This window comes from Erpetoichthys calabaricus, chromosome 1, assembly GCF_900747795.2.
Source record: "Erpetoichthys calabaricus chromosome 1, fErpCal1.3, whole genome shotgun sequence".
NCBI classification, from domain to species: Eukaryota; Metazoa; Chordata; class Cladistia; order Polypteriformes; family Polypteridae; genus Erpetoichthys; species Erpetoichthys calabaricus.
In genome coordinates this window covers 30811321-30831780 of record NC_041394.2, presented here as the reverse complement: position 1 = coordinate 30831780, position 20460 = coordinate 30811321, and the positions used below count along the sequence as shown (strand labels likewise).

At 35.2% G+C, this 20460-nt stretch overlaps 1 protein-coding gene across 3 annotated transcripts in view; it reads left to right on the top strand.

Moving 5' to 3' along the window:
- The window catches only part of pak4 (p21 protein (Cdc42/Rac)-activated kinase 4), a 118723-nt gene that overhangs the window by 67879 nt on the left and 30384 nt on the right, over nucleotides 1-20460 (top strand). For all 3 annotated transcript variants that reach the window (XM_028797175.2, XM_028797201.2, XM_028797192.2), the window contains exons 2-4: nucleotides 5139-5301; nucleotides 14135-14356; nucleotides 18959-19684. In XM_028797175.2, the coding sequence (XP_028653008.1) occupies nucleotides 14156-14356; nucleotides 18959-19684 (927 nt within the window). In that variant the 5' untranslated portion in view covers nucleotides 5139-5301; nucleotides 14135-14155. The remainder of the gene's footprint in view (nucleotides 1-5138; nucleotides 5302-14134; nucleotides 14357-18958; nucleotides 19685-20460) is intronic.

The window sequence follows — 20460 nt, the reverse complement described above, 5'->3', positions numbered from 1 at the left end:
CTCTTAAAAAAAAAAAAAAATAAAATAAAATAAAATCTTAAAACCAACCCACTTGTTAATTGCTATATGCTTCTGGGGCTTCTTCCTGAACTGACAGCAGCGGCAAGCAGCAATTCCGGCACAGAACACATTAGACTTATGATATTCCAGCTTTCTGCACATATTGAATCCTTAGATTTATACTTGATATCACTTTCATGATGAAATGTATTAAAGTATTTATATTAAATTGTTAACTTCATTTAAAAAATGAATACTGTTAATTACACACTTGCTGGAATGGTCAACTTACAACACAGTGGGGCAGAACATTTTTGCACTATGATGATACCTCGTACTGCCACCTGGTGGAATCTTCCACATTTACGTAAAGTACGCGTGCAAGTATAAACCGTGCAACGCTTGCCATGTCAATACGGAGAGCCAGTCTACTGGCACTGGTCTGTGCTGAACAGAGAGAGTGACTCTGGAAAATAAATAATAAGCACCTGTATATACATGTGAGTAAACAGTAGCTGCCAACAGAATGTGCTACAAGCATGTGAGGTTCTAAAACAGCTGCTGCATGCCTTTCAGTCCCTGTTTTTGCAGAGTGAAAGTTGTATTTGCATACTTGGCATTGTGTCAATTCATGTGTTACGTATAAATTTTATATTAGTAGGTAGGTTCATGTGCAAATCTGAGATACGTACAGTATATGTATATAATGTGTGTGCGCATGTGATGGAGTGTAGGCATAAAATGTACATGAATATATATATGTATATATGTATATATATAATATGTGTGTATATACAGTGTATATGTGTGTGTGTGTGTGTATATATATATATATATATATATATATATATATATATATAATATAGTGTGTATAGATAGATAGAGTTAGTATGGTGTTACCTTTCAAGAAAAGTAACAAAACCACTTTGTAAATCTGTACTGTGTAGTGCACATGTATATGTGAAGGTTGAAGCTAAACATTTTATTGTAATTATTCATTAAGTACTTTTCACTGTTTTAAACAAACAGTATTCTGGGATGTTCATATACAAACTTTTATTTTATTTGAACAAATTGTTTTTGTGGGCAACAAAAGTAAGAGAAACGCAGTGATATAAGTTTGTTATTATGTTTTTGCCTTAACATACAACAGTAAGTGCCTTCCTGTTTGTAGTGACTAAATCAATATCATTGCAAAAATATCACTATAGTGTTCGGGTCCTCCACTGTCATTCCATTGACTAAAGACCAAAGTTAAACTGGTCTAGTGCAGTGTTCTCTGTACCCTGTAGATAAACAGGTTAACAAGAAAAATTGTGTTCAAAGGTACACAGTTTACCACTGGTACTTTTGCCTTTTAGGTATTATAAAACTGTATACTTTCCCACACCATATACAAACAACATTGTTACATCCAGGCTAATTTCATTGGTTGTTTTTTTTTTTTTTTTTTTTTACTGTTCACAGTCAAGTATTTGCTAGTCATTCCAAATATATAAGAAATTGTGATCTTTTTCTGTAACACAGCAGCCAATGGAAAATTCTTAAATGTTTTCATACTGATGCTGGTCTGTTTAAACTTTCTAAAAGCTTTGACCTCTTTGTCACTATCTCTGTATTGTTATACTAGTTCTTCATTTAGATATTTTAGTTGCTGTACACTGAGTTGTTCATTGCTGGCATTTCGCTTGTAATACAATTCAAAACTGTTTTATTCGTTAACTGTAGCAATTCTTGGCAATGTCAATATTTCAGTTTCACCTCATTCACATGACATTCTTTAGGAGGCAGCAGGAGAACATCTTACTTAGTTAAGCTGCAAATTGATGTTTGAGTTACTGTTCTTAACCTATGACACTTAAGCGTTTAACATTGATAATGGATATAATTATGTATATAGATTAAAAAAAAATACATTTGTATGTTTCTTTGAATATATTGCCCTTTTTTTTCTTTTTTTTTTTTTAATTTACCCAGTCCGTCTGTCAGACCACTTTTGTACATTACAGGGTCATCAATGTTCAACCTACCTGTAGATTTTGAAGACCTTTTTGCAGTTTCTGTAACCATGAACAGTTACATGAATGTAAACTTATAGCAATACATTTATAGACTTGAAGAGTGAAGAACCGGGTTCATTTTTCATTTACAATTATTTGAACGGAAGTACTTATCTGTATGGAGTCTCCGGCAGTAGCATGATGTAAGGTGGGCTTACCATGTTTTCACTCATGCTAAAAGCACCTTGGGGAGATGATGGGGCTAGAGATGCACAGGCACCATTTGGCTGGGAGAATCACTCAGATCTTACTCTGTTATGTGAGATATATCCAAAAAAATTTAACATGAAGGGAAAAAGTTTTTTTGAACCATAGAAATAATTATTGCAAGATATAGTAAATCATGTTTTATGGATATTTCAATAGAAAAATTACTTTTAAATTAAAATACATTCCAATAGAATGCACGAAGAATCAGAAAGAATAATAATAAAAAGTTTATAATCATACAAACAAAATTGAATATACATACATACAGTACCTCACATTTTTGTAAATATTTTATATCTTTTCATGGGACAACACTGAAGATATGACACATTGATACAATTTAAAGTAGTCATTGTACAGCTTGTATAACAGTGTAAATTTGCTGTCCCCTCAAAATAACTCAACACACAGCCATTAATGTCTAAACTGCTGGCAACAAAAGTGAGTCCACCCCATCAATACTATCCTCAATTGTTCATCACCATCAGTGACTTGATAATTATACTCTACAAAGGTGTTTTTCAACCAGTGTGTCGTGGAAATAACAGTGTAGAGCCCCTGGGTTCTGACCTGAGCAAGAGACGCTCCTCAGGTGGTCGTGACCTGTCCAAGGAGGATGGTATTCCCTGGATAAGCCGACATAAAAGCAGCTCTGTGATGCCTTTTTGCAGACAGTTTAGCACGTGTATAGATTAAATGCTTTTGTGGTTGGTAGAATTGTGGTGTGCCTTGGGATTATTTTGGGTTGCAGAAAGTGTGCACTGCAGAAACACTGGAAAACACTGCTCTACCTATACCTTTTCTCCTAGCACACTAAAAAAAGATGTCTGTAGCTACTGTCTCACTTAAAAACTGACACCGTGCGTTACTTGGATGGTTATGTTGCATAAATTAGCGAAGATACTGCAAACTTGAATCATGGATAGGGATAATCATTACACTTCTATTTCATAGAATTTTGTCAATATGTTAGGGCATTCAGCACTGTAAGCTGGCTGACAAACTGGCAAGTTAAATACAAAGGTACTAGAGACTTATTTTGGTTTCAGTGCCAAGATAACTTATTTAACACTTACATGATATGACTTTGATTCAATCTTCGTACAGAAACATGAAATGAGAAAGTGCATCATTTTTACCTTCGCAACGTTTCCCTAGCATTGCACCAGGACTCTCATAACCCCCCCCCCCTACCTTTCTTCACACTTCCCTGCACCTATGTTACTATGTGTAGATCAAGAAAATGAACAACAGTTACGTATTGACATGTGGCATATTGTGAACCGCATAATATGAAATGGTAAACGTTTAAATGAAAATCTTACTTAATAAAATTTTTAAAGGTAGTATATATATATACTGTTCTGGATGTGTATATAATTCTATAGGTTCACAATTATCTGATTGTGGGTGTTACAATACAAATAGGGAGGAACAACACTAGTACATGTTTCAGGAGCTTGAAACTGATGTGCTTTTATTGATTGATTCCCAGGCGAAGTCCCACTGTTCTAGTCATGAGAGACGCCTCAACTTTTCTGCTTGCAATCGGACTCATTTGTCTTTTTTACACTTCTCGTATTCCTCTTCAATGTTACAACCCCGAAGCACACCAGTCTTTGACTCTTGTTCCCCTCTACTAGATTGTTCACTCTGCGTAGTTCCTGCATACTGTGCTGCTCCTTCTTGTCCCCACACATGCCGCTGCTGCATACTGTGTTGTTCTTCTCTCCGTCCCCAGTGCCGACAAAACAAGCACATCTCCCAGCACCTTCCACCCTTTTTTCTGGGACCTCTTCAACTTGCTGAGGTGTTTCATTAGCATATTGCCCTGTACCCTTCTGCAAGCACAGTGCTCAGTAGCTGTCCAGCCCCATGGCCTACAGAGAGAGTCTCTGGCCAGATTATTACAGTATTATTTTGTAATAATGCTTTTGAAAATGCTGCCCTGACCAAAACACTTCCTGAGGCGTTTGCCTTGTTGCCTGCCTTGGATGAAACAATATTTTTTAACGTGTTAAATAGGCCAAATCAATTGCAACAATTAACATATTAACTTTTCCAGGCCTAATTAATACATGTGATTGTTATTTACATATCATTTAAAGTGAATTACTATGTTGTTGAACTATATCTCCTAGCTAATTTAAAGGTCCTAGTCTTGAGTTCTGAAGAGCTTTAGAACACAATGATGGAATAATCACATTTTGTCACACATTGAAAATTATTTGATTTAGAATGAACTAAATCAATTACTAGCTATGCCTGACAGGCCGCCACTCGTGTTCATGTGTATGTGATAGAATACTTTAGTTATTAGAGCCAATAGTTAACCTTAAATTTAATTGTTAAACAACTGTTCAGAATGTTGTTGACAACATAAGGTAATGCAGTTTGTGTGCGTAATGTGTGACTGAATACAGTATTTTTACGTAATGTTTTTGAAAAACTGTAGAAAGGCTAATTGTTTCCTAAATTAAGTATTTGTTTCATAAATTAATTATTAAATGAACTATATATTTGTGTTTTAATCAGATTTCCTGAGATAAGTCTGAAAGATGTGCAAATGTTAATGTTATACTGTCTGTTTGGGCAATCTCATCATGCTGTTTTCTTCTACGCTGTGGTTTTAGTTGTGCACCTATTAACTATCCAGCAATTGCAGGAATGTTGCCTAATGTAATGAATGTTGGCTTTGCCTCCTGATTTTGCTTTTGTGCATGATCATGTTACATGGAAATTCACTCTAGAAAGAAATTGATAAAAACAGCATATATTCAGAGGTGAATACCTTATTCTTGCATTGTACTGTGAATGCTTTTTTTGGACTGAAGTCACCAGGTGAATAATCCATTGTCTACTTTTCAGGGGAGCGCTGCAGGTTGGAAAGAAAAGCTTTAAGACACTAAGGCTAGAAGAAAGCTGCTATGTCACAATCTGAAGTCCTGGCAGTGATCTGAAGAAACGCCAAGCAGCTGTAGCTCTTGGCTTTGGAAAGAAACACTCAGCTGTGGATTAATTCAGTCCCATGGTGAGTTTACGTGAAATTCATATTAATTTTTAGATATGATTACTAAAGAAATTCTGGTCAGTGCAGAGTGACTGGTTATTGGAATTCCCATTTTATGAATTTATTTTAAAAATAAAAGTGTTTCAGTGTCTGTTGGCAAGTTTGCAGACTGGTTCCTTTTTCACGTTATTGCACATCTTAAAAAAAAAAAAAAAAAATTCTCCAATCATCAGATGTATGCCAAGCAACTCATGCGTTTATGGCAAAACTGGATGAAAACTAATCCTTTACTGGTCACATTCATTTAGTGGGTTTGGAGCTGCTAACTAATCTAGTACAAATAAATGTCTTTATAATATGGGAGGATAACATACCCAGTGTTGGAACTCAAACCTAGGACTCTGGAGGTGTACGGCAACAGCACTGACAAATTTGTTTGCTATTAGACTGTTCATCTGTAATTTGTAATGCGTCATTTTTTCTCTTTGTTTGGCTAGATCAGTCATTAGTCAGTTGACATGCCACTGTTTTACTTGTTCTAACCCTGTTTAGTGTCATCTTATCAAACATGCTTCAGGGTCACATCCTACCTTGAACAAGGTGATTGGTCTTTAATATTATAATATCTATATATGATTACAATTTAGAAAGAACATTTTTAAAAATATTCCTTAAAGTCAAAGCGTGATGTTATATATAAATACATTTTAGTCCAATTTCCTGCCAAGTCCATGAAATATCTTCACCCCTTTAGATGTGATTCTAAAATTTATTAGAATTTAGAGCCAGGATTTTCAATAGTGTACATTGTTAGATTATATTTTCATTATTTACAGAAACCGCCATAGTTTCACATCCATAGTTTTTTTTTTGCATGCACTTCTAGGCATAAACAGTTCCTCCCCCTCCGATTACTAATGGAAGGCAGAAAATAGAAGCTGCTAGAGGAGAAAATGCAACATCTATCATTTGCTCCTGGTTTGAATTTAAAAACACAGACAAATTAACCTAATTAGCTGTGGCCCGAGCATCATTTGGGCTGTAAAAACAGTGCTGAAAGGGACTTATTGCAAGTGTCACTCAGGCAACGGTATAGATGCATCTTGCGGAAGACCTGAGCGTTATTTGGGTGGTAAAAGTGCCAATGATGTTAGTGCCGAGCATTACTCGGGCAACAGTATACACGCATCTTCTCTTAGCCTTATAATGTTGTCTTGTAAGAAATGCCTCTCACCAGCAGTGATGACAAAGTGAATCTGTCTTCAGGCAGTGAAATTGAATGGTCAGTGAAACTGAAAGTGATTCTGGGAATCTGAAAGTGACACTCGTGTCACTCTAACATGTGCAGTGTGCTGTTCATCATATTATTATTATTAGTAGTAGTAGTAGTAGTATTTGTATCATTATTATCTTTCTACACTTATGACTTTGTAATTTTACAGTTTTGCACATTTTACAGTAGAAAGATGAGATTTAAAAATGTAAATTTTCAAGCCAAAAAAGCTTTTTACCAGTTTTTTTGAGAAAACAATTAACACTAAGGAGGTCAATGTAACATGTAAACTTTGTCAAAAGGCATTTTGCCACAAAAGGTGGAAACACAAGCAACCTTTTTGCACACCTCAAGAGTAGGTATGCTAGTGATTACAGTGAATGACTGAAAAGGTGGATAAACGGCATTTTGTAAACTGAAGCAAGATGTTAAAGTGAAACCCACTTTAAATCATTCAGCAGCAGGTGCCCATATGACAAAATAAAACAAATACTGGAATTTATTGACTTCACACTTTAAAGAAGTCCATTCCTAAAAGATATTATCCATTTATATGATTAAAAAAGAGGGATTCAAAAACATAAACAAAATACTAGACGGCATGTATGTAATGCCAAGTTGCAGATACTTCACCAAAACAGCACTCCTAGGCACAAAGTAACATTCAGAAGTTAGGTTAATTGGCTGTTTTGCATGCACAGTGGATATGTGGTTAAGCCACACATCTGAACCATACACAAGCTTGAATTTCACTGTATTAACAAGGACTGCATTATGAATTGTGATTTTTATTTTAGCAAATCTAGAGGATAAAATTGAAAGTCTTAAGCACCATGATGAGCCTGTAGGAGGGGTTGTTTAGGTGTTGCCTTTTTAGATAAACATTAGGTTTGCACCATTCATTTATGCTTGCAAAGCATGCAGTTGTACAAAGCAATGGAATTGATTACTTCATACCACAGTAATAGAAGCCTGAAATATGGTATTTCAGTGTTTTATTGAATATCTATATGCTCACAGCAGCGCATTGTGCCATTATGTTACTTACAACAGTGTATCAAGGATTTTTTGAAAATAACGAAATTAACCTATTAAAGGTTTATGCTCTTTGTTAGATAAAAGAAAAATTTATCTATGTAAAAGTTTGGATAAAAATCACTGTATCGATTTATAACTTGCTAAGTTTTGAGGCAGCAATTTCTTTTTCATATATTTTATACCTTATGGAAACAGCAACATTTCAGTAGTGAAATATTTTTTGTTGGACCAACAGAACCAATTTAATGTGCATTCAAACAAAAACAGGCAGGTGTATAAATTTGGGCACCCCAAAGGAATAATCCCACCGATATTTAGTACAGTCTCCTTTTTGTTGAAATAACAGCATTTGGATGCCTCCTATAACCACTGACATGTCTCTGAATTCTGGCTGATGGTATTTTGGACCATTTTTCCATACAAAATGCCTCCAGTTCAGTCAGGTTTGATGGCTTCAGAGCGTGGACAGCCTACTTCAAATCAATCCATACATTTTCAAGGATGTTCAGGTCATGATCGGTTGTATCTGTCCTTGTAGTTTAATGAGCTAATCAAAGCAATTTTGTGCTGCAACCTGTCAGCATTAAATATCTACAAGGCCTTCAAACGAATGCAATTAAATGGGTTCCCAAACTTTTGCACATCCCATTTTTTTACATTTTATTTCATACAACTCAGTAATACTGTATTGTGAATTATGGTCTGATAAACATCCCCATGTCTACATTTCTCTAGTAAAAAATGGCATATTGCTATGATCTTCTCTTATGAAGATAGAACAAATTATCACGTAACCACAGAGGGGTCCTCAAACGTTTACATAGCACTGTACATTTAATTTAAGGCACAAAAAAATAAACGCATGATCAAAAGAGGAGCTTTGGAATTAAGCATATGTGAAAAGCATTTAGATATAAACTATGTAAGCAGTCAACCACATTACAGCATAAAGGATCAACAGAGCAACTTTACTATCCATTATACAGTCATTAAGAGCGTGGGCATACACCAGCAACATCGTAACCCTGCACTTGATACCAGTCTAGAACACAAATGTTACACCACTTCAAACACACGAATAGAATTGTTCATGTCTGAAATGGCCCCCTAGGAAATTAATATCAATATGCAAATGCTTTACATACTGAAAATTACAGATATAGCAGTGCTTCAGGATGGCAGGATCATTCTTTCTTCCATGCTGGTTTTCAGGCACATAGAATATTTCAATATTTATGTTGGATTTTTTGGATGATTTAACAGCTTATAAGAAAAACACCCATTCGACCATTAATGTGAACTAATATGTAACTACAGTATTACTTTACAAAGAGCAACACCCAGAATCACTACATTAAAACCTTACCCTTATCTTTTCTTTAATCTTGTACTGAAGTGACAGATGTTGCTGTGATAAATGCATACATGCATTACATTTTGTGATAAGATTTGTTTTTAATTTTAATAATATTAAATTAATGTTTCTGAAATGGACATTATTATTTTCAATGAAAGAACGTGTGTAACAAAATTAAATTGTAAAATAGAATGGGCAGTGTTTCACCAAGTACAATATATAAACGCAATACTGACATTCCAAAAAAAATAGAATTTAAAATATGCACAGTATTACCAGTAATGTACCTTACGGTACTTTAAAAAAATATATCTGTTCAGTGAAGAAGTAAATGCACCTCATGGGAATTTGTGACTTTTTCAACATATTTGAACAAGTAAACAGCAGATCTTCAGACAGTGTCTACAGGTAAAGGTGATATGCTTAAATAAAGATACAAGGAAAATGTGCCTTTTCAATCCGTTTATTTAACAAAAATATCAACAGATGTACTAGTCTACTGGGGAAAAGTACAGCTTGGCCTTAGAAGCTGGTATTGCCCCTTTTTTGTTTTTTTTAGCAGAAATGATCTCTTGTAGATGATTTGCATAATTGCACACCAGTCTCTAAGATTGACTTGAAGTTTTTGAACACTATGTCACTTGCAGATGATTTTCCTTACAGTGGAGTGATTGATTTCAAATAATTTGGTGATCTTTTTAAGTCCTCTACCGGACTCATAGGCATCCACAATCTTCTTTCTGAGGGCCTCAAGAGAGTTATTTTGATCTTGGCCTGAAGATACTACACACGTCAATAGCAAAGAGAACACCAGACTCTCAATTATGTGCAATTTATATACGTCAGGTTCCAACTGCTTATCTCTTTAAGGAGGTTCTAATCATTGGCATTGAATCTGGAAAACATGATTGTGATTTGGAGGTGATAAATGGAGGGGTATGCTTTTTCACTTTGATAATCTGTATTTTTGTTATTTAGATTATGAGAATTAATACACCTTGTCAATTTTGTGTGTCATTCGAGTATATCACATTTTTTCTGCATGATGATGTAGTGTTTTTTTTGTTCAAATATGTTGAAAAAGTCAACAATTTCCATAAGCTGTACTTACTTTTTCACATGACTGCATATATAACAACCAAAATAAGATGAAAAGGTCCATTTGTACTCCCATTTTTATATAGCATGGCAGAGTAAAAACTACCACAAAAATATTGAAATTACATGTTAGAAGAGTCCCTTTTTTTAACAATATGTTTTGTAAGGAGATGCATTATAAGAAAGAACAGGGTGTTTTGTGCCCCAGTTAGCTAAACTGACCACTCTACTAAGTAAAATTACAGGTCTGTTCTGTAAACGGTGCCAATTACAACACAGTACATCACCTAACAGTTGCTTAGTATTAGCCAGTGACAGGCTAAACGTACTCTTGAAAGGATCAAACAAGGCCTTGAGGCTCTTGCTGATGTAGGTTAGGGAAAATAAGGACACTAAATCCTGCAAAGTGTTATGTCATGTCTGTTTAAAGTGACAATTAACTGACTTTCATTTTTTAACCAGCTTTAAAACTCTGCACTTTTACTCTGGCTACCATCATAAACATACTGCAGTTTTAATTTTTTATGTCCTTATATTGGTAGTAATTGTTTAACAGGTTTGATTTGTTTTGATTCATTGAAAACTTACCTTTAATTGGCAAGTCTAGTATAATCTGAAAAGTGTTTACCTAAAATTATGGAAAACCCAAGTTTTTAATATTTAAAGAAACCCTATACTGTAAAAGCTAAATGGAGATACTTTTTGTGATATAATAAATCAGTTAAAGTAGTTACATTCCAGGATTTTAGTTCATTATAATAAACCTCAGTATTTTAAATTAAACATAGCAGGACTATCGATACTCAAGGTAACTCTCTTGGTTTTCCTGAGGGCTTTTTTTTCAATCTGCTGTGACATTGTTTGGTTGCCCTACATCGTCATCTCGTTGCATCAGTGGTGTTTTACTGGTAGCATTACAATACCCATGCAGACTTTGCTTTGGCATTTTGTAGTTTGAGTAGCAATAATAATACATTTCATTTTATTTATATAGCGCCTTTCCCATGCTCAAGGCACTTATACGAAAGAATGGCAGGGTATACAGTATATAGCGTTGTACAAACCAGATAAATAAATAAAGAAGATTAAGACAGTGAATTCAGAGAAAAAGCCTCACAGACAATATAATTGATGGTCTAGCACAGGGGTAGGCAACGTCAGTCCTGGAGAGCCGCAGTGGTTGCAGGTTTTTGTTCCAACCCAGTTTCTTAATGAGCAATCAATTATTGCTGAAGAAACACTTATTGCTTAAGTGATAGTTTGATGCTTCATTTTAGTGGTCTTGCTTGTTAAGTCTCCCCGCCCTTAATTGCTTATTTCAATCTTAAACAGCTGCATTCAGTGTGTTAATGGCTCCTTATTTAGTAATAAGATGTAAAAGACAAAGCAGCCAGAAGTTCTCCATCTAGCTGATGTAGTTTGGCACGAGGTTATTTAAGGCTTTGTAGGTTTAGGATTTTATATTCGATTCTGTAAGACACAGGGAGCCAGTGAAGACGGAGCAGGATGGGTGTGATGTGCTCGCTGCTGCTGGTTCGAGTAAGGACTCTTGCAGCTGAGTTTTGAATAAGCTGGAGCTGTGATATAAGATTAGAAGGGGCACCTGCCAGTTGGGAATTACAATAATCGATGCGGGATAAACAAGATGTGATAAAAATGGACAAGTTTCTCAGCATTAGAGAAGGAGAGGAAGGAGCGAACACGGGATATGTTACGGAGGTGAAAGTAAGAATGTTTCTTAATGTGATTTATGTGGGCGGAATAATTGAGGGAGGAATCAAAAATGACACCAAGGTTTTTTACAGTAGAGGCAGGTCTAATGAGATCACCACCAAGACTGACAGGAGCTCATTTTATTAAGTTGCACTTTAGTCCCAATTTGCAGTAGTTCAGTTTTGTTGCAGTTTAATTTTAAAGAGTTCTGCTCCATCCATGTTTTAATTTCACTAAGGCAGGTTGTGAGCTGAGAAAGCTCTGATGAAGTTCCACTTTTAACACTGAAGTAGAGTTGAGTATCATTTGCATAAAAATGATTACCCAGTCCATAGCTACGTATAATATGGCCAAGGGGAAACATATAAATACAGAAGAGAAGAGGGCCGAGGACGGAGCCCTGTGGAACTCCTTGTGTGACTGGTACTGAGCTGGATCTGCTGTTGCCAAGACTAACACACTCTTGCCTATCAGTCAGATAGGACTTGAACCACTGGAGGGCAGTGCCAGAGATACCCAGCATGTTCTCCATTCTGGACAGTAGAATGTCATGTCTGACAGTGTCAAATGCTGCACTGAGCAAGCTTATTTGTTAAAACTTTACTTGTAATGCCTTGATATAGTTTTATCTAATTTAATCAAGCCTCTTTTCAGATCAGTTTTATTTTTGTTAGACAGCAGTTTAAAGTTCATGCTAGTCAATCTTTCAGTTCCAGTAACTATTTACTATTTTGAAATAAAAAATATTAATATTATTGTCCACGCCTCACAAATTCTGACCATGCTTACAGTTCACCTTATTTTAGTGACAATGCAGAGTCATGTGTTTTATGGCTGCAGCAATAATATGAAAATTTTTAATTGACGTCTTGTTGTTCATCTCCTTGTTTAATAATCTGTGATAATACTAAATATAGTTACTTTTCATTCATTCAAGCTACTGTATGTGAAATCAGAAATAGAAATCAACTTGTTATAAGAAAACTCTTAATAAATTAGTTGTAAAGTATTGCTAAAACTTGATATTATATCATTTTACAACCACTAATTAGGCCAAAATGTTCATTTTGCAACTCTGATAATTTGGGAGGCACATTTGCTAGTGCTGCCATCTTATCTATCCAGCATCCTGGTTTTGAATTTATCCCTGGTGGTTCTGGAGTTAGCATGTTCATCCCATGTCTGCACAGGTTTTTCTTAGATTAGTCAGAGTTTGCAGTGTGTATAGTGAAATTGCAGAAGTGTTCACTTGTTAATAATCTGCTTTATGTTTTATGCATTCAATGCAATTCCTCATTTATTTATACTTTTTGTTATAATTTGAATTTGGCTGTGTGGTTAAGTATAATGTTCTTGTTGTGTTCTTTCAGAACATGCCCTTTTAAGCTAACATTTATTTTGGAGGGCAAACTTTTTAAATGTTATGTTACCATTGCTAGTTTAAAGCTACATGTACTCATCTTCTGTTTGGAACCAACAAAATCTGATAACTGTATACAGTACAAAACTCAATGGAACCTACTAGATGTATAAAGTCATACATGTCTAGTGTTTCTTTTAATAACTGTATATCTGACTGTCTTTGAATGAATGAATGAATGAATGAATGAAAAGTTTGATGAAACTAGTGCAAAATGTGAAACTGCCCAGGAGGAGGAGGAGGAGTACATTTACACTGTTTCTTAGTACCTTTGTGTGTTAATGAGATGCCTGTTACTTTTATTTACTTACTTTGGAAACTGACTTGCATCTACAAAATATTGTAAAAAAACTAGCATTTCATGAAGTAAATTATGTGGCTCCTTGCAACCATATTGAACTGAGGGTTTAGGAAATTACTAGATGGTTTATGGGATTATTTTAACTGTATTAACATATAGTGAAGAAATATGGAACTTTAATGTTTTAAGTGGATTTTTTCATCCTCCATAACCTTTTTAAACCGTTCTAGGATTTGTTTGGTTCATCGAAAAAAAACAACCTTACACTATTGTGGATGACAGGTCCTGAAAGTGACTGTTTTGCAGTGCCTGAGACAGAGCAAAAGTTTGCATACTTTCCTTTTTATTTTTTAGGATTTGCTTCCAGTTTAAAAAAAAAAAACAATTTGTGTTAAGTTGAGGATTTACTGTATAAGGTGCCTTAGTAGAAAACATCAAATAATTGAAAAATACAGAACAATGTGATATGTTGGCCTGATAAAAACAAGAATTTCAGACATAATTGCATTTAATTCTTTTGTTAATCATGTTCTCATTGTTGGTCTGGTCAAGACAAAAGTTTACTAACTGAAAAGTCAAGTTAGCATTTGTTTCTTTAAATGCAGTTTATTATATATTGTGAACAATATGTAATAATGTATATTTTTATGACAGGTCTAATGTACAAGAACAACCATGTTTACTAAGAAGAAAAAGCAACGAATTGAGATTTCGGCCCCCTCCAATTTTGAACATCGAGTGCACACTGACTTTGATGAGCGGGAACAGAAGTTTATTGGGCTGCCACGACAATGGCAGGGCATTATCGAAGAGTCGGCCAAAAGGCCCAAACCTCTGATCGATGCTTCATGTATCACTACAGTCGAGCCACGCAAGGTAAGAGAGCTTTTAAAATATTTTTATGATGCTCACATATAATTACTTTATGCCTGAATGCAGAAGCATATGCATGTACAGCATTTAGTAGATATAGTTGGTCTCTAAATTAATGAAATTGAAAGATACTGATGGTTTTAACTTTTCTCTGTATTATATAATGAATAACATATAACTTGAGGAAACTAAACTAATCTTTGCAATTAACCCCGGTACCACCTGTAACAATTCAGACTTGTATAAAGATAACATTGATTGTTGAAATATATTTAAACACTGCAGTTGCTAAGTATTATACTACTAGTTTTAAGCATTAAAAGCTGCTTTACAATACAACACATTTGACTATTGCCTAAAGCTTCATTCCTGTTCCCTGGCTAAGGCTATCTTTGATTAAAACCAATAGAGTCTCTAATGTTGCACAGTTTCTGCCTATAACTGGGGCAGTTCTTTACACATCTTTAGATATATAGATATTTGTACAGTTCATTCATCTGTAAGTCAAATCAGCTGCCCACTTTGATCTGTGGAAGTTAATATTTCTTGAGTCTTTGATTTGTTCCAGTGGTGGACTCTACATCAATCATGATCTGGTCCAGTACTGAGTTTCGATTTAGCAGAAAGATTAACTTTATAGCTGAATTCTTAGGTGGGAGAATTGCAAAACTAGGTTTAATTTTTAACTCCGCTACTGCATAACCACAATTGATAAGTCTTTTGTCAATTAGATTTACAGATAAAGCAAAGGGAAATGTGCTTCCTCTCAGCATTTGCTTGCTGTGACATTTCTTGTCTCGCATGTATGTTTGTCAGCTCTTCCACAAAACAGAATGGGATTGGGTAATTTGATAAGATATGATAACATCTTAATTTCTGTCAAAAAATGCAAGTCAAGGAAGGTATCTATGTTGTTGACTCCGGTCATAGACTGATGTGGAACTCATTATTTGACATAAGAAACCTAATTAGTGAATGTTATATTGATGGGAAATCAAATTTTCTTCTGTAACATTTGTATTTGCTTAAATCTGGAGATAGTATAGTTCTTCTTTGCTGACAATATATGTTTTATTTGATGTAAGTTTCAAGAGTTTGTTGAAGACATTGTCAAACATATTTTACCTGTAGCTAAAGTGATCCGTCAACCACAACTCTTGTTCCAAATCTATTTTAATGCTTTGCCAAACTTAGACTATTTTTATATTATGTTAGCCTATTATTTTTCAAATGAATTTCTCTTTACTTTAAGGTCACAATGCATTCATATGTTTTCATACTCCATCTAGACCGGGATTGTGTGGGTTTGAAGCCCATCTCTGTATCAGGTTTAAGGCAGAAACCAGCCCTTGGCTCAACAGCAGCCCATCACAGGGAGCATTCCCACACTCAGTCATATCAGTAAAATTTAGAGTCCATTATTAGCCTAACACACAAGTTTCTGTGAAATGGGAGAGAAAAAAAAGAAGTGTGATACAGTACAATAGTGGGTGCTAATGGAAAACAAGGGTTTTAAGTAAAATAATAGTTTTACAATTAGCTGAAGTGAAAACCTGCGGAATCTAGATTTATAATAATATAATAATATAAATAATCTAAAATTTTAGATAGGCCATCTCCCTGCATCTCTTCCTACAAAAGCAGGATTGAAAGTGAGGAGATGAACAGATATTTATTTGTGGATATTCACTACCTATTAATATGGGTATGGGTATGTGTATTTGTAAATATGGGTGTGTGTATGAAACTCTTCCTTGCATATATCCAACCAACACATAACAACATATTACTACATTCTGGTGGTAGATAAAATATTACATAAAATTTGAGTCTAAACTTGCAATATACACACACACTTTTTTATTTGATCAGTATTTGTAATTGGGCAGAGGTCTCTAAACTTGTAAATGAGAAGTTTGTCTTGTGAAAATAAACTGAACTGAACTGTAAGGAAAGGATGAGAATCCTTTTTCAAGTTATTTAGCATACAGTGTTTGTTTTATCAGCTTAGATTAGACCTCACATCAGTTGCACTTCCTGCCATACATGACTGTGTCAGTTATTAGTTCAGACTTTCTACGTGCAAAACCAAGTATCAGTGCTATTATCACTCACTAATTCAGGGAAATGTACCTTGCTTTGTTTGTTGAGTTAAAAAAAAAAATTAAATTCAGAAATGTATTGTAGGGTCTTTCTTGATCTGTTCTGTTTTTATAATGTCCTTTTAAAACAATTTTACATTCGGGCATAGTAGAAATAATCAGAAATTGAGCAGGGGGACTGTTTGAATTGAAAATGACCAGCCCAATACATCAATGAGGAGGAAGGAAACCACACCTAATAACACAAGCAAGAGGTCATTGTTAATATAAGTGCTTTTGAGCTGAGTTCATAGACTGTTAATCCCTGGCCAAAGTTTTAATCATGGTTTGATGTCAGTAAAGGATAAAGATACTGCAAGTTATGCATTTTGATATATCACTATCTTAAATATTTTTTCCATGTCATTTGTGAATACTGTACAGTAGCTAATAAAGTATTAATTCCTAAAATGCCTTGAATTTCAGTTTAGTGTATTCATATATAATGAAAGCATAGCATGGACCAGGATTGATTGAACAAGATACTGTTGTGAATAGCTTACTTTGTTTTTGCTTAGGTTTCCCTGATGAAAAACATGATATTCTGTCGGATTTGTTCAAATTAATGTGCCCAGATTGTTAAAACAAAAAATAAACTGAATACAAAAAGCTTAACAACACTACTAAAATAGTTTGTAGTAGTGGGTGATGTACCAGTTTAAATTCTTCTAGTATGAATTTTGAGACAACTGTTTTACTGGTGTGGTAAAATTATGAGAACAATTACAAACATATTTAAATATAAAGTCCACAACATGCATGCAGAAGAAAAAGGGAAACATGATTTTGTGTCTGAACATTAGTGTCTTAAAAGTAATTTTTTGTGCATGAACTTCTATGAGACATTAGTTATTTATTGCCACGTACATAGCAAGAGCATAGTGAAATTCTTGTGCCACAGTTGTGGTGATGTATAAATAAATATAGTAAATAAGAGTAGCAGAAGATAAACAAATAAAAATAATCCCCGTTGTGTTCCTGGTAATACATTTAATTTTATGTTTTTTTTTTTATTTCCTCCATCATTATCATAATTAAATGTAGCTAAATGCTGTTTTACCTAAAGCAATTTATTGCAACAAATATTATATAATGCTAATACTTTTTCTATTTTTTAGGTGACTGTAACTCTTTTTACTTTGCGTGTAATCCAGGTAATGCACATGTAATACTGAAAAAATTCCACCACCTCTTTGTGTACGAAAATATAATTTTAATAATAAAGTTTGATTATAAATAGAGATGAACGATTGTGTATCGATATTATCAATTAATTATGATGAGAGTCAAACACATGATATTTGAGAAATGTTGTAATTCTGATGACCTTTTTCTCTATCTCAGTGTACGAGAAAGTCGAGAGGACCACACTCCCAATTTTTTATATTGCTGTAAAGCAGGGGTGTCAGACTCCGATCCTGGAGGGCACAGTGGCTGTATGTTTACATTCCAGACACTTTCTTAGTTACTAACCAGTTACTGCTGCAAATGTAACATTTTACTTCTGTCTTAGTTATATTTGACTTGCTTAATTTGTTTTTCCCCCCTTAAATGGCAGCTGAACAATTAAGACATGCAAAGCAAGCCAACAAAATACTAACTAATTCAAACAGTGCTGGAGGGACTCTTAATTTTTACTTCAGTCAGTTTCTGATCTAGCAGTCAAACGAAACCCGTTATTTAATTCTATGGCTTTTTAGTGTTCTCATTTTTCCACCCCAGTCATTTCCAAAAACTGATTTTCTTTTTTCTGAGATTGCCAACCAAATACTTTCAAGATCAGAGCTGATCAATGTTTTTAAGACCTTCATTTTTTTCTTTTAAAATATATTTAATTGAGACCGTTATCGTAGAAAAGAGATGGGTGAAATTTAGATCTTAGTTAGCCTGGTCATCTGTTGGCTTTCTTTGCATTTTGTTATTATTTGACTGCTGGTCAAAAAAAATGAAACATCTAAAATGGAAGTCCTTTAAAATCAAGGCATCACAGTGTGCTCCATTAGCATTAGTAGTTAGTGGCTGGAACAAAACCCGAAGACACTGTAGCCATCCAGAAACTAAGTATTGACACCCCTGCTCTAAAGATTACAACACGGTGTTAAATTCTATATTAATGTATAGTATCTGTTTTTCCATCATGCATGCTAACTTTTTATAGCAAGACCATGAGGAACCAAAGCCTGTTTTGGCAAATACATGCACAGAGCAGGAACTAGCAAGATACTAGGCCATCGTAAGGCAAAAGAGTTCCTGCTCTCTTGCTCATTAGCACTAGGGAAGTTAAGAGTTGGTTACTGCATTGATATCAGATCATTGTGTTGTTAAAGGGAACCAGGAGAAACAAACTCCACACAAGGTGTCTCAGATGATAATGGGACCACAGTTCAGTTGCTGTGATTTGGTAGTCCTTCCAGCTGTATCATTTATCATATTTAATGGAGCTGTTACCTTTTTTGCCTTTCAGATGATTGTTCGTGGCAGCAAAATTGGCGTAGATGGCTCTTTGACCTGGCTGCTAGATGAGTTTGAGACCATGTCTGTAACACGCTCCAACTCTCTTAGACGGGGAAGCCCCCCTTCACAGCCCCGCAGAGACTCCTCATCTTCTGGTGGCCAGGAGAATGGAACTCAAGTCAGTGAAGTTCACTCCAGGACTCCAGGAGAGGGGCATAAAGGAGGTCATGATCGACAAAAGGAGAGGCCCAAACAGGCAGACAAAGAAGTGGGAAGGGACAAGCAAGGTCATGGACAATCTCATAAACCTCCCAAGTCTCATCGAGGGGAAGAGCACCGACCCCATCAGCAGCCTCGAGGGCAGGAACCAAGTTGGAACTATGACAGAGGTCCTCCACCACCTCCCCCTCAAAGTATTCATTCTAAAAGCGAAGGAGGCAGTGGCAGAAAAGAAAGATCAGACAGAGAAGCAAGTATTTATAATCATCATTTACAGGAAGATGAACGTGCAGGTAAAAGGGACACTGCACCAGACAAAAGGCCCAAATCCTCATATACTGGCCCAGAAACTAGCCCTCAATCACCCAGGGACAAACGACCACTCTCTGGACCAAATATTCGTACTCCTAATCTTCCTGTGACTGATGGGGTTATTAAAACCACTCAGCAGTCGGGTCGGCCTTTTAATACTTACCCACGGGCAGAAACGGACTCTGGCAGGGTAGCTGGCAACCAAGTAAGTATATGTACATGCTTAAGGGTACAGCAAGTTGTCAAACAACTAACATCTAACTTTGAGAAAGCTTAAGCCTAAAAGTATATATGTTTGATAAGATTTTCTTTTTTTTTCTTTTTGAAGGATTATTTAAGTTAAACAAATTTGGTATGATACCATACAGAGCATGACAACATCTGCTACAGTATACATGTAGAAATGTATTATAAATGGCAATATTCAAATAGAGAGTGCTTCAAAAATAGTTTTCTTTTTTTTAATGTCCTTATGTTCTCTATAGAACCAACCTGTAATGTATCCATTGTTGCGGATTGCACTGAACACCTGTTAAGTATGTTACAAACTGTTGTTTCTGTATATACCTATAACGTATTGTAGGAAGCCACACAGTAATTGTCTACACACACATACACGTCTTATTGTATATTCTTAAACTATCTGGATGCTGAAGGCTAACTTAGCTGCATTAAGCAGGAAGGTAGGGACCTTCTCCTGATGGAATGGTTGTCCAGTGCAACAAACGCACACATGCACCCCATTCATTAATGCAGATTTTGAACTGTTAGTTAACCTAAAATTAATGTCTTTGGGGTGGAGGAGAAGGTGTACTTGGAGAAGACCTGTGTACACAGTGAAACTCTTTACAGACATTGACCAAGTTGTTAATTTAGCCCCAGTTACTGGAGTTTTCATGCACCTTGCTTAATTCTGTTTGCACCATACCACCCCATAATAGCAACATAGAAATTAATTTTTTGAGACTTATAGCTCTAAAA